General features: G+C 44.8%; 1 protein-coding gene across 13 annotated transcripts in view; it reads right to left on the bottom strand.

Annotated features, from left to right (window-relative positions):
• The window catches only part of TANC1 (tetratricopeptide repeat, ankyrin repeat and coiled-coil containing 1), a 238,137-nt gene that overhangs the window by 43,947 nt on the left and 180,965 nt on the right, over positions 1–13,225 (bottom strand). For 12 of the 13 annotated variants that reach the window (XM_040476354.1, XM_040476355.1, XM_040476356.1 and 9 more), the window contains 4 exons: positions 12,653–12,810; positions 9,229–9,460; positions 7,912–8,078; positions 5,314–5,921 (listed from right to left, as the gene is read on the bottom strand). In XM_040476354.1, coding sequence (XP_040332288.1) covers positions 5,314–5,921; positions 7,912–8,078; positions 9,229–9,460; positions 12,653–12,810 — 1,165 coding nt within the window. The remainder of the gene's footprint in view (positions 1–5,313; positions 5,922–7,911; positions 8,079–9,228; positions 9,461–12,652; positions 12,811–13,225) is intronic. The other variant, XM_040476365.1, reaches the window with a different exon arrangement.

Raw genomic sequence — 13,225 nt, 5'->3', positions numbered from 1 at the left:
TTTTGTTTTGTTTTGTTTTGTTTTGTTTTGTTTTGTTTTGTTTTGTTCTGGAGGGAAAGCAGGTAATGGTGGAGAAAAGGAAGCATTATGGGAAAAAAATGCATTCTCCCCAATGTTTTCTGGGAATTACTAATCTAGATGAGTAAAATCATGCATCATTTAAATAGTGTTTAGCTATCCAACTGCCTGCCTGTTTTTCAAATAGGTTATAAACTATGTTAGAGATGAAAAAAATGAAGGCAAGTAGAGACCAAGAGATTGCTTTTTATACTTCAGGGGAAGGCATGACTTAAAAACATGCTGACACTGAGTGCCTTGTCCAACATCTCGTAAGGGATTAGAGCTCTTCCACAAGCACACAGTCTGTACTTCTTTGCACACATTCCACCTGCCACACCTCAAGCTTGGGTTTTTCCCTCTCAGATGAGATTCTCCCATGTTCCCACCCTTCCTGCTCCCTCCCACCTACCAGTGGTCCAGGCTCTATATCCTCCCTAGTTCCCTAGTCCCTAGCCATGGGCAGGTCCCAGGGTTCAACCTGGCTCACATCTCCCAGCCATAGCCTAAGCCATCCTTAGTCTCCCAGTCTGCTGAACTCAATGGCCACACCAACTGTGTCCACCACAAAGACATACTAGGCTAAGTACCATGGCTACACCCCTAATGGGGAAATGATCATGCATCCTTCAGTGGCTTCTAGTGATCTCAGCTAAGCACGTGGCCTCCTGCCTAAGGAGACAATTCATGTAATCACTAGATAGCTGTGTTCCATTCCTCTATATCCCATTTACTTTTCTTCCCTTCCTCCTAGATCCTGCAGTGCTTTCTAAGGCTACCTGCACTTATAATTTTGTTCATTATATACCAGATGCAGAAACTTAGCTAATTGTTTCACTAAACCATACAATCCCGCAAACCACTAAACAGTTTGTTTACATGAGGAAACAGAGGCCTGGACAGGTCAAATGATTTGCCCAAAAGATCAAATAGCTGGTGAACTGAGAAGAGATTTGAACTGCAGTCTACCTAATGCAAGCACCTATGCACTTTATCAGTGCACCATGATTTCTCATTCATTCACTCATTAACATCCACCTTGTAACTAGCACCATGCTTGATATGGAGGATTCCACAGGGAACAATGTGAGGTGCTTCCCTGGAGGAGCTCTCAGCTACCAGAGGACTATAAACAACATTCATCAGAATGGTGCCATGAATCACCTCAATGGGAATACAGAGGAGACAAGTTGCCTGTGCTCCCCGCCCCTATCCCCTTGCATTTCCGTTAGGTTTCCCCACATTATCCCACACCTTTCCAACAACACCTCCAACTCCTGTGTTAAAACAACAACAAAAAAAACCACCCTTTCCCCACAAACAAACCCAAACCTCTCCACCCTTACACTTCTTATCCCAGAATTTTGGTGCTCTCCTCTTCCATCCCTCACAGCTGGATGGAAGGAATCTCTAAGAATGTGGGACCTTCCTCCTCCACTGGGAAGCCAAACTCCCTCTTAGTTATCATCTTCCTTCACCTCTCAGCAGCTCTTGCACCCCAACCTCCTTCCTGGAATTCTGCTCCATACCCCAGAAGTCAGAGCTCCCTTTCTGCTAACTACACTCCCTCATCAGACCCCTCCACCACTTCTCCATGAATGATGCCACATCTTCACCTCCAACTTCCCCACCATCAGACTTCCCTCCCACTTGAACAGGCAGTTCTGCCAACCCCACCAGCTCAAGCTGCTATAAGCAAAAGGCATCTCATGTCCTGCAACACGTGCTCCACACCTCCTGCTTTTCTTACCCTTCCTAAGAACAGTGCCACTCCTAGCTTCTGTGGCTTAACACCCTGATGTCCTCTACAGCTCCCCCTTCTCCTTGACTTTGCTTATAAGGCCAAGCTGTGCCCACCCATCTCATGTTAGCAGAGCCAGTCTCTACCCCTCTGCATCCCAAAGCCAGGTCCACCAAGTCCCTGCTGCTGTCACACAGGTTCTCATGGTCCAAACCTCCACACTCCTGCCAATGTAGGTAGTCTGCACTTTTGCCCTGCTCAATTGAGGGCTCTCCAGAGATGACTGATTAAAGTCTATTCTCCCTAGCACATCCTTCTGTTAAGTCTTCTATCCCATGACAAAAGCTCCAGCCAAACTAGGTTTGTTGTTGCCAAAACACAACCTGCCATTTGACATGATGACTTGGGACAGCTCCTTCTGTCTGCAATAGCCTCTTTTCCAGCTACTAAAATCCTATCTGTTCATTCCTCAAGTCCATGACATGACAGCAGATAGGAGGTTGCTCAAGATTTTAAAACTCCTGATGCAACCCTAATGAACTGATGGATCCGGGAAATAATCATCAGGCCTCCGAGAGACATTAAGACATTGTGTGCCTCCTGATGGAAGCAGACATACTATCTATTAAGTATCCTTGCAAAAAATATTTTAAGACAAAATCTGACCAATTTCAGGAAATAGAGGTGATAAACACAGTAAATACCATGAGAATGCAATCAGCAAAATTCAGATTATGGGAAACCATACAGGACAAATTACTCAGTTGTTCTTTTTAAACAAATAAAATGCAAGGACAAAGCAGAAACAGAAGGAGAAGCAAATCTATAGATTAAAAGAGGCACTGTAAAACACATTTTCATGATCTTATCTGGATCCTGATTCAAACATACTAGAAAAATATAAAGGAAGTAAAGAAATTTGGTCACAGCTAAATGTGTGATAATACTGATAAATTAGTCTTAACATTTTAGGTGTGGCAATGGTGTTGTGGTTAAGTGTGAAAATGTCTTTTTGAGGTACATAATCAGTTACTTGATAAAATGTCGTGGTATCTACAACTTGTTATCGGCAAAAGACGACAGATGTAGTAAATATTGCAAAATATGAATTATGTTTCAGTCTAGGTGATGTGCATGAAGACTTTAAGCAACTTACTCATCTTTTTAATTCTGCTCCTGTAATTCTAACATAAGGAATAATGAAAACAAAGAAGAAAATTCTATTCCTTTCCTGAAAAGCACCAAGACATGCACAATAGGTTGCTTTATTTATAAATAACCCAGAAACAACTGCAAGGCCCCACAGTAAGGGTAAATAAAGTACATCATTATTCGCCTACTAGGAGGTTTGCACACCCATGAAAAATGATACTTTGCTAAGATTTCCAAACTGCTTGCTAAGCTATCCATGATGTGTAAGCAAAAAAAAAAAAAAAAAAAAAAAAAATGCAGGATAGGGATTTTAATATAGAAAAGATGATTTGGAGAATGTTTAAAATGCATGGAAAGAGACAGAAATAAAAAGTGAGAGGTCATTGACTCTGGGTATTGGGTTCTTTTTGCTGCTTCTCCCTAATTAGGGCAAAATTACAACTAATTAGGGTGGGAAGAGAAATGCTACCCATCTTTCAAGGCCCAGCCCAAATGTCCTCATGTATGTGAAACACTTTCCAAAAACGGTCTTCCCTAGCTGGAAGCCTCCCTTTTAAAGTCCACGTGTGCAGTGCTTTCTTCCCACATGGTCACTTCCTCCCTCACTTGCCCCCTTGTGTGGGAAGCCCTTGAGAGCTGGGCCCTTATCCCAGGACTCTCTGAATCTGCCACAGTACCCTGCATGTGGTGGGCCCGCAGAGACTTCTGCTGAAATGCATCCAGTAGTGTCCTTTCACCAGCCTTGTCTGCTGAATGAAATTCCAGGACTAAAGGGGTCTTGGGTAGATGCTGATGTGCACAATACCAAATAGGAACTCCTTATACTTCGCACCCTGGATGTCTCTCTTGTCCTGGTCCAGTCCTGGTCCTACCCTGGGTAATTCCCCACACATGCTTCTTGGAACACATCAGCACTCAGGAGCCCAACATTTCAGGTACACGTCTGCTAGTCACTGCACAGTGAGCTCTGCTCCAGGCTGCATTACCTCAGTGCTGCCCACCACCCAAAGCAGAGCGAGGCTTTACAGTGACTACAGTTCAACTTCCTCTGCTTCAAACCCTAGTGACAAATCTACATCCCCTGTTGAAGTTTCTCAACTTGTTTTTATGTTTCTACAAACTCGACTGTAGCCTATCTTCCTAGAAAATGATCCAACTTGGCTAAGTATGTCAAATATATGGTACACATATCACCTTGTTATTTACAGTCTCGCTAAATAACCTGGGAGTTACAGTTTGTTGCCTCAAAGCAGACTCAAAAGAACACATTTTTAGCCTGGTGTTACCTCAGAAAACAACAGTACCCCCAACATGAAACAGCCAGACTCCCATCTGGTCAATGTCAAATCAGTACTCATGGGGAAGAAGGTGGTGCAGCTTACAAATGCTTATTTCACCTCTTCATTCCTGGACCCCAGCATCTGGTCACCTGGCCAGTGCAGCTCATAGGGAACAGTTTAGCAGCTTGCTGGACCTGGTACCGAGTCGGGGGCAATTATGACTCACAGACAGCAGAAACCATTCAAGACAACAGTGATGCCAAGGCCAGGGCCAGGCAGAAGTAGTAGACAAGAACCCACCCTTATATAAGGAAACAAAAGCATCTGCACCCTCAAATTCCCTGACCTCTCACTCTGACTAGCATGAGGCCACATGAGAGGCAGGCTTACCACCTTCCCTCCCCTGAGAAGTGCAGAGAGCGGAGTCTTGGCCCCACCCTGCTGAGACTCCTCAGTGGAACCTTCCACTCCCTAGATGCAGCTGCCGCAGGACCACCTCATAAATGGGGCATCTGAGGTCTGAATCTGAATCCTGCTGACCCCAAGCCTGTTACACTGCACTGAAGCACAAATGCAAATAATCACAACCAGCTGTGATCACTGTGCTCCATTTGGGGCCTGCAGGCATATCTGATCCCTGGGACAAGATGCTATATGCCCAAGAGGGGCAGCAGTGATGCTAGGGGTCCAAGACAGTGCACAGACTCAAGGTGAGGAAGCTGAGCTGAGAGTGGCTTCTGGAGAAGCCCACTGTTCCCTGGAGCATGTACCACACTGTGACTCCCATAAAGGGGACTAAGGTCTAGAAGAGAAAGGACAGCGAAGAAAGGTCACCAGGCATTGCTCAGCTTCTCTCTCACTGGATGTACTCGCATACAAATTTCTAGCAATTAAAGGATGGAAGTTTTTGTTTAGCAGCAAGGTTTTCCACGGCCCTCCTGCATTGTTCATCATGTGTTGCCTTTCCATTGAGAAGGGTGAACTGGAGAGGAGGGGAAAAAAGGGTGAATTGTGTTTGCAACCCCTTCTCCAATCGCACATTAGACTCCCTGCAAACAGCAGGCAGGAAGCGGCCTGCCATACCTGGGCTCGCATAGGAAGGCCGTGTTTTCACCATCTGCTCTCCAAACGAGCCACTCCCGGAAGGACGGGTGGCAGAACATGCGGGTTTTGTCTCGCCTCTTAATGAGGAAGCAGGAGAGAGCATCCATCCTCTGCTGGAAGTCCTCCCATCCCTGCTCCCCTTGTACGTGGCCCGCGTTAATGGCCTGAAAGATCTGCTCATCCGTCATGGGGTGGAGGGATGCGAGGGCCACGTTTAGAATCGGAAGTGCTCTCTCGAAGGCGGACTGGGTCATGAACTTCATGTTGCACTGCAGCAGATAGAGCTCAGACAGAGACACGGGGACCACCTTGTAGCTGGCACTTTTGATGACCAAATGTCCCCTCTGGAAGAGGTCCAAGGTGAGTTTGAGGTACAGGTAGGAGCCGAGGCTCCGCAGCACCAGGTGGCTGCTCACTTTCCCAATAAGGGCGGCGTCGGCCTTGCCGTTCAGGGAGATGTTGCTGAGGATGTCCTGGCTGCTGTGGACCCTGTGCTGGACGTAGGCATGCAGGTCACTGTGAATGTCTTTGTTGTCCGGAAAGTCATCTAAGGAAAGCTTGACGAATGGCAGCGTGCTCACAATTTCCTGTGGAAAAAAAAAACGCCAAAAACCCACAGTGTCAGTCCACAGAGATTTCTTTTTTATGTCAGCTGCATTTCAAACTAGATTCACTAGTTTTCTTTCAAGGAGGATTTTCATGGATTACAGGGACTCATTGTTTTGTATTAAAACATGTAATAGGATAAGTTGAAGATAAAAAGCTTATGTGAAAGAAATCCTGTTGCGAGATCAAATCAGTAATGGCTTTCCCGAGGCCCTCATCTGAAGACTCAGAAACGAGCAAGATGTAAGAGCTCTGGGCAGACAATGGCAAGCTGGCCATTCCAGCACAGGGGCAGTGAGACCCTGAGGTGACCCAATACTCATAATCCTTACATTGTGCAGAGGTTACATAACAAGGACAGACACAAACCAGCACTGTGTATCTAAGAACACGGCCAGACACCGAGATAAGAGGCATCCCTCTCTGTGCATCAGATATTGGGACTGTATAACCGAGCCAGGAAATCTGAAACGGCCCCTGCCCCCCGGCAGGCTATACCGCAGCCACAGCATGCCTTAATGAAGGTGCCGTACTTCAGGATAGCCTGCTAGCATTTTTTTTAACTGTTGTTCATTCCAAGTAAACTTTTAAGTTCAAGTATAACATACAAACCATAATTGCACAACGTCATTAATTTTTACAAAGTTAAATACATCTGTGTAACCAGCAGCGAGAAACAACGTCACCAGCTCTCGGAAGCCCTGTGTCCCTTTGCATCCCATCCCCATCCGAAAGATAAGCACTCTCCTCACACCTAACAGCAGAGAGGAGTTTTTGGTTTTTTCTTTAAGCTAACCACTATCTGGGGCGCCTGGGTGGCTCAGTCGGTTGAGTGTCCGACTTCGGCTCAGGTCATGATCTCGCGGTCTGTGGGTTCAAGCCCCGCGTCGGGCTCTGGGCTGACAGCTCAGAGCCTGGGGCCTGCTTCATATTCTGGGTCTCCCTCTCTCTCTCTCTGCCCTCTCCCACTCATGCTGTCTCTCTCTGTCTCTCAAAAATAAACAAACACTAAAAACAATTAAAAAAAAATAAACTAACCACTATCATTTCTGAAGAATTTGACCCATGTCCTCACTGAATATAATAATTGCAGGGGGCAGGCTGAGTATAATCACTCCCATTTTACATGGATGGTAACCGAACCCTGTGAAAATTTAAACAGCTAGTACAGAAAATATAGGACTCCTGTTCCTTTGCTCTTATCGATTACCAAATTCCGCTTACTGTGTGATAAATGACTGCAAAGGGTATAAATCAAATGGCCATAAAAACAAATGTCAAGTGAGGCTAGGCCTAATGCCACTTTTAATGAGAAAAGAAAAGAACCCAAATGCTATTTTTAAGTAGACATCATCACAAAAGGGCAAAAATCAAAATCTAAGAGTAATGTCTTTACTAAAAAAGGACAGGGGTAGAGGGAAGAAGTCAAAGGTTGGTAAGATATAATTTGGGTTCAAATGAGGGGAAAGATGAGGAAAAGAATTAAAAAAAAAGCACTTCATTTTGCTACAAGTGGAATCTTATGTTGAAGTTTTATGAAAAAATAGACCTTATTTCAGAATTGGCCTTAAAAATCTTTTCTTCCTTGAAAGAAAGGAAGAAAGAAACAACAAAACAGAGAAGGAAGGAAAGAAAATAAAAGAAACAAAGTCCCACTGCAATTCCACACAAATAACTACAGGAATAACTTTAAACTCCAGTAGATAAATTGAGTTACTTCCAGGGCTGGACTCTTGTATTTTGGAAGTGCAGGGACAGTGCAGTGCTAAGAGGAGACTTTCCTGACATCTTGATTCATGGAAGGTAAAAAGGTCAGAGTTTCACTCATTTGGGGCTTTGTGGACTAAATATTTCAAAGTCCTAATGTAGTTTTCAATTAAGCAGCTAAACGCTTTTTAACCGTTTATGTTGTTAATCACTATAAATTCTGGGTATGAGGTCTTGGAAAGAGACTGGAGAATTCTTTCTCACCTGAAAATTTGCTCTTACAGTCACAATCAGCTTCAACCAGGCAGGAAACTTAGAAATAATTTTGGTAATAAATGAAGAAAGCGTATCTCCATAATCAGGCTTATGAAACTCCGCTTCATTTAAGCCATCTATCAAAATAATATATTCTTCTTCAGGAATTTTCTGCTCTAAAGGATAAAATAATTTTTTAATTAAGAAATTATACATTTCTAGAAAATGGCACCACCCAGTGAATTTTAGTGTTAGGAAAAGCTAAAAAGGTTTACATATTGCAGAAGAAATGGTTTTCAGAGAAGCACATTTTCTATTAAATTTATAATGAAAACCAGAGCAGACAGCCAAGAGAAAAACAAATCTTATAAAACAGTTTTCAGAAACATATTGCATTACACACATTAGCAGGATCTCACCCATGGATATGATACAGTTAGCTCTTCATACACTCCTTTCACTGGGGTGAGCTATAGCTAAGATAACTGGCATATATGGAGATTAAATCTGGAAAAGATGCTAGGTCCTCCCCATAGAATCCCCCCTGCCCTGCAATGGATGTCCGGGAATGAAAAGGGACCCTCAAAAGCCAAGCATCTGGCCCAAGGCACACAGCCAGCCAGTGGTGAGAACCTCACTTTTACAGACTCCTAGAACAGGGCTCTTTCCCACAAGCCTGAATCTAGTTTTCCATTTATTAGCACCAACTTTCTGTCCAAGAAACTGAGGAGAAATGATGACAGATCTGTTTCCATACCAAAGTGCTATGGAGGCAGGTAAACTAGCTTAAAAGGTGAGGAATGAGGAGGAGAAAGGATAAGAAATGAACAGCCCATAATAGCATTAATGTCCCCTACCTTGTCGAGTATTTCAAGGGCAAAAAAAAAAAAAAAAAAAAAAATCAAATGAACACTTCTAGAAAAGCCTTTAGGATCAACTCAACTGAGCAGAGCCCCTGAAAAAAAAAATAGCTGGCAAGTTCTCCAATCAACCAACTTGTTCCCCCACTAGGTAGGAATATAAAATATGCAGGCAACAGTTTCTAGGGCATAAGTCATCTGTATAACCTATGGTTACAAATTAGCTACTTTGGAAATATTCAACGGGGAGTGAATTCTTTATTGGAGGCATTTCTTTCAAAACTACACCATTCAAGAAGCAAGCAGGGACCCTAGGGAGATGGTCCTGAGTAAGGGAATGAGCAGTGCACAGATTCACCCACATCCTTGCCTGGCACCCACCCTCGCCCCCATCCAAATGCTTCTGAGGACCGTCCCAGGGACTCTGGACTAGAGAGAGAGGGTGTGGGTGGCTGCTCGGAAGTACCGTTTCTCAGGCTTGTGAGCGGTTCCAGCACTCCTCTCCTGAAGGCGGCCACTGGGTCCTGCACGCAGGACCGGAGGCTCAGCATGCTCTGTAGCTGGGGCTCCCTGATCAGTAGGTCCCTGTAGGCAGCCAGCTGGTGGGACCGGCACAGCAGAGCTGCAATGCTGTGCACGAACTCGGGCACCAGGCACGTGTACGTGTTGTCAGCTTGGCAGTAGTGGTAGGCCACGACCTATGCGGGAAGCAGAGCCGTCAGCACCCCTCTTGACATGCTCCCTCCGTGATCTCAAACACATGCGATGCCCCCTCTGCCACGGGAATGAAATACGTTGTTTCCATTCCCCAACACTGAGTCATTATTTAGCTTAATTGTTTCAGTTATTCTTTCATTCATTCACACGGTTTGCCAAGTTCTGGGCAGACTCTTAATTGCAGCCGCAAATCCATCTTGATTAGCACTAAGATCAGCACAAGGTACTCTGTATCAAAAATAATGAATAAGCCTCATTCATAAAACCTAAAGCCAATCCTGGCTTAGAGCATCTCTGAATAATCCCAATGTACTCAACATCCAGAAGTGCCACATTCACTTCATTCCTACTTTCAAAATAGCAGCATTTCCTTGGGAAACTCATGTGCTGCTCCCCAAAAGCAGATAAAGTTGGTGGCTAGGAAAGTGGCTCAATCAGTTGAGCATCCGACTTTGGCTCAGGTCATGATCTCAAGGTTTGTTGAGTTCAAGCCCTGCATCATGCTCTGTGCTGACAGCTCAGAACCTGGAGTCTGCTTCAGATTCTGTGTCTCCCTCTCTGTCTGTCCCTCCCCGTCTTGTACTCCATGTCTCTCTCAAAAATAAATAAACGCTAAAAAATTTTTTAAACATTTATTTATTTATTTTTAAAATGTTTTTATTTATTTTTGAGACAGAGAGAGACAAAGCACGAGCAGGGGAGGGGCAGAGAGAGGGGGAGACACAGAATCTGAAGCAGGCTCCAGGCTCCGAGCTGTCAGCCTAGAGCCCGACGTGGGGCTCAAACTCACAGACTGTGAGATCATGACCTGAGCTGAAGTCGGACGCTTAACCGACTGAGCCATCCAGGCGCCCCAAACATTTATTTATTTTTGAGAGAGAGAGAGAGCACAAGCCTGCACACACATGGGTGCATGCATGTAGGGGAGGGGCAGAGAGAGAGAGAGAGAGGGAGGGAGAGAATCCCAAGCAGGCTTCAGCACTGTCAGTGCAGAGCCCTTGAGGGGTTTGATTCCACAAAAGGTGAGATTATAACCTGAGTCAAAATCAAGAGTCAGACATTTAGCCGACTGAGCCTCCCAGGCACACCTACAGCTGCTTCTTTTTCCCAGACAGGAGGGCCAGCAGCCTAGCTCAAACCTTTAGTCTCCTCCCCGCACACACACCTGACACCGGAGATATTCAACAACACCAGAGTCTGAAGGACCAAAATCAGAAATTACCAAACGTCTGCCTATAGCGTGAAGAGACACATAGGAGAGAGGTTCCTTCCCAAGCACTGAGGAGATAAGGAGTGTTGCCTTTGTTGGGATGGATTTGAAGGGGCAGCAGGCTACTTAGAGTCCAAGGAAAGTGCCAGGTGCAGAACTGTCCTGGGAGAAGAGCTCTGTAGATGTATGGAAACTCTGATACATTCCCACATGAGAATACAAGGAGGAACAGGGAGTATGAGAAAAGGAAGGTGAAAAAAGTAAAAATGTATGTGTGCAAAGTGCTTTCTGTTCTCCAGAAGGGTCTGAGTGCCTGCTGTTCCCAGAGCGCCTCACAACCCTGCCTCACCAGGTGTGGTTCACAGCTGCAGACTGCACACAGGTTAAATGCCTCACCAGGTAACAAGGGCAGGCAGTGGAAGCTCTGGGATTAGATTCCAGGTCTGTAGACTCTTAAAAGCAAGTGGCAAGAGTAGACATGGCCAATTTGGAACTGTTGTGTGACTTCTGTTTTAGATTAAAATTATCATCCACACTCTGAGGAAAGCTGATTGCCCTTCCCCTTTGCCCTGGAAAGATGAGCAGGAACACAGGAGGATCCCTAAGCTTGTAGAAACCACCAATAAGACAGGCAGCACCCCGGTCTATGTCAAGCACCGTGTCTGACCCAAGAAGTCTGTCAGCCCAACAGTGGGTCATGAAACCAGTCTGGAGCCACAACAACTTGTTTTCATTTCATAAAGTTGGTTATATAAGGCTGCGAGAATTACTGTGATGCTTTTGCTTCAGTTGTGTGTTTTGAGTACGTGCACAGGTCTTCCGGGTAAAATATATCTCTTATTGCAGGTCACAAAGTCGTTTGAAAAATCACTATAGCAGGGTGGCTTTGAAGTCTGCACTATACTCTTCATCTCAGATCGCTCATTTCTGACTAGAGGACTGTCGCCAATCAGTGGCTGGAGCCGCCTACGCCAGTGAGGAGCAGCTCTCACCCGAGAAGGAGAAGCAAGGAGCAAAGATTTGGGGCAAAAAAGCCTTCTGTTCAGTCCCCTGCACCAAACTCACCCTCAGAGCATTTCCTCTGAATCCAGGGGCATTCCTAGATGCCCCTGGCACCATCCACCTCATGCTCCCCAGCTCTGCCTGCCCCACCACTGCTGCCCAGGGAGACCCCAGCAGGTCACTAGCAGTGAGAGACGTAACTGTTCTAATGCACAGGGTGGCTTATGAACTTGTCACAGACGCTGAGCAGATGGAAAATTTCAGAAGGACCCTGATGACCATGAATCTATCAAGAGAAAGTCAGCCAAGTCTCTTTTTTAACCTCACAAGAAACCTCTGACAGAGGGATGCAGGGAACCAAAGTCCCCAGGCAACAGAGAACAGGCGTGGTGAACTGGATCACGTTCAAGGCTCCCAAGTGAAGGACAGCACATGCTTGTAAGGATGGATTTGTGGCACCTGTGATACCACCTGCTACTTTGAGGAATTCTTTCAATCCATTTTTTTTTAATTTTTAAAAAAATTTTACAATGTTTATTTATTTATTTAGAGAGACAGATAGAGTATGAGAAGGGGAGGAGCAGAGAGAGAGGGAGACACAGAATCTGAAGCAGGCTCCAGGCCCTGAGCTGTCAGCACAGTGTCTGAGGTGGGGCTCGAACTCACAAACCACGAGATCATGACCTGAGCTGAAGTTGAGCGTTTAACTGACTGAGCCACCCAGGCGCCCCTCAATCCATTGTTTAAGATGAATCAAAGTCCCCTGCCAGTGTCTGGAGATATTTATTTTCATTAATACCTTTTACTTGGAGTACTTGATCACTATTTTATCAAAAGGTACCTTTTTACATTAAAGAACTATCTCTGTTTCAAGATCCCTTTTTCTATTCCTTTCTCAGAAGCCAGACTAACAAATCTTGTTCTCTTTCTAGAAGAGTCCCCTAGAGCAGGAGCAGGTTACCTTAGAAGCGAGGTATTTCACTGCATCCTCTCTTGGTCTCTGGTTCTCAGGAGTATCAGACCCAGACCCAGGGGGTGTTTTGGCCATGTTGGTAACAACTGCAGAAGAGCTCGGTGAAAGCAACGGAGTGAAAGGAAGATCCTGGGAGGAATCCGAAGCTGCCGAGAAAGAGGCCAATTTCATCATTACAACATCAGAATAGGGGTATGATGAGATAGTGAACGGATTGCTTGAGTAGACCCAAAGAGTACTTTAATAGGTAATGAGTGAACAGCGTTCCAAATGCAAAGGTCCAACGGAGAACACAAAGTGTCCCTCTCAGCCCTGCCCCCCATACACCCAGATACCCTCCCAGGAGCAGTGCTCTTTCTGGTTTCTTTCATTTTCTTTATATAAAGTCTTTTCGCCATATATATATATATATATGTATATATATATATATATATACATATATACATATAAATATATATAAATAAATATAAATATGTATGTGTGTGTGTGTATATATATATATAAATAAACTTTCATGGCTCACTGTTCCTGTTCACCATGTTAGAGACACTTTCTTTTAAT

The sequence above is a fragment of the Herpailurus yagouaroundi genome, unplaced genomic scaffold, assembly GCF_014898765.1.
Source record: "Herpailurus yagouaroundi ecotype Mexico unplaced genomic scaffold, PumYag 140, whole genome shotgun sequence".
NCBI classification, from domain to species: Eukaryota; Metazoa; Chordata; class Mammalia; order Carnivora; family Felidae; genus Herpailurus; species Herpailurus yagouaroundi.
This window is presented reverse-complemented; position numbering and strand designations above follow the sequence as displayed.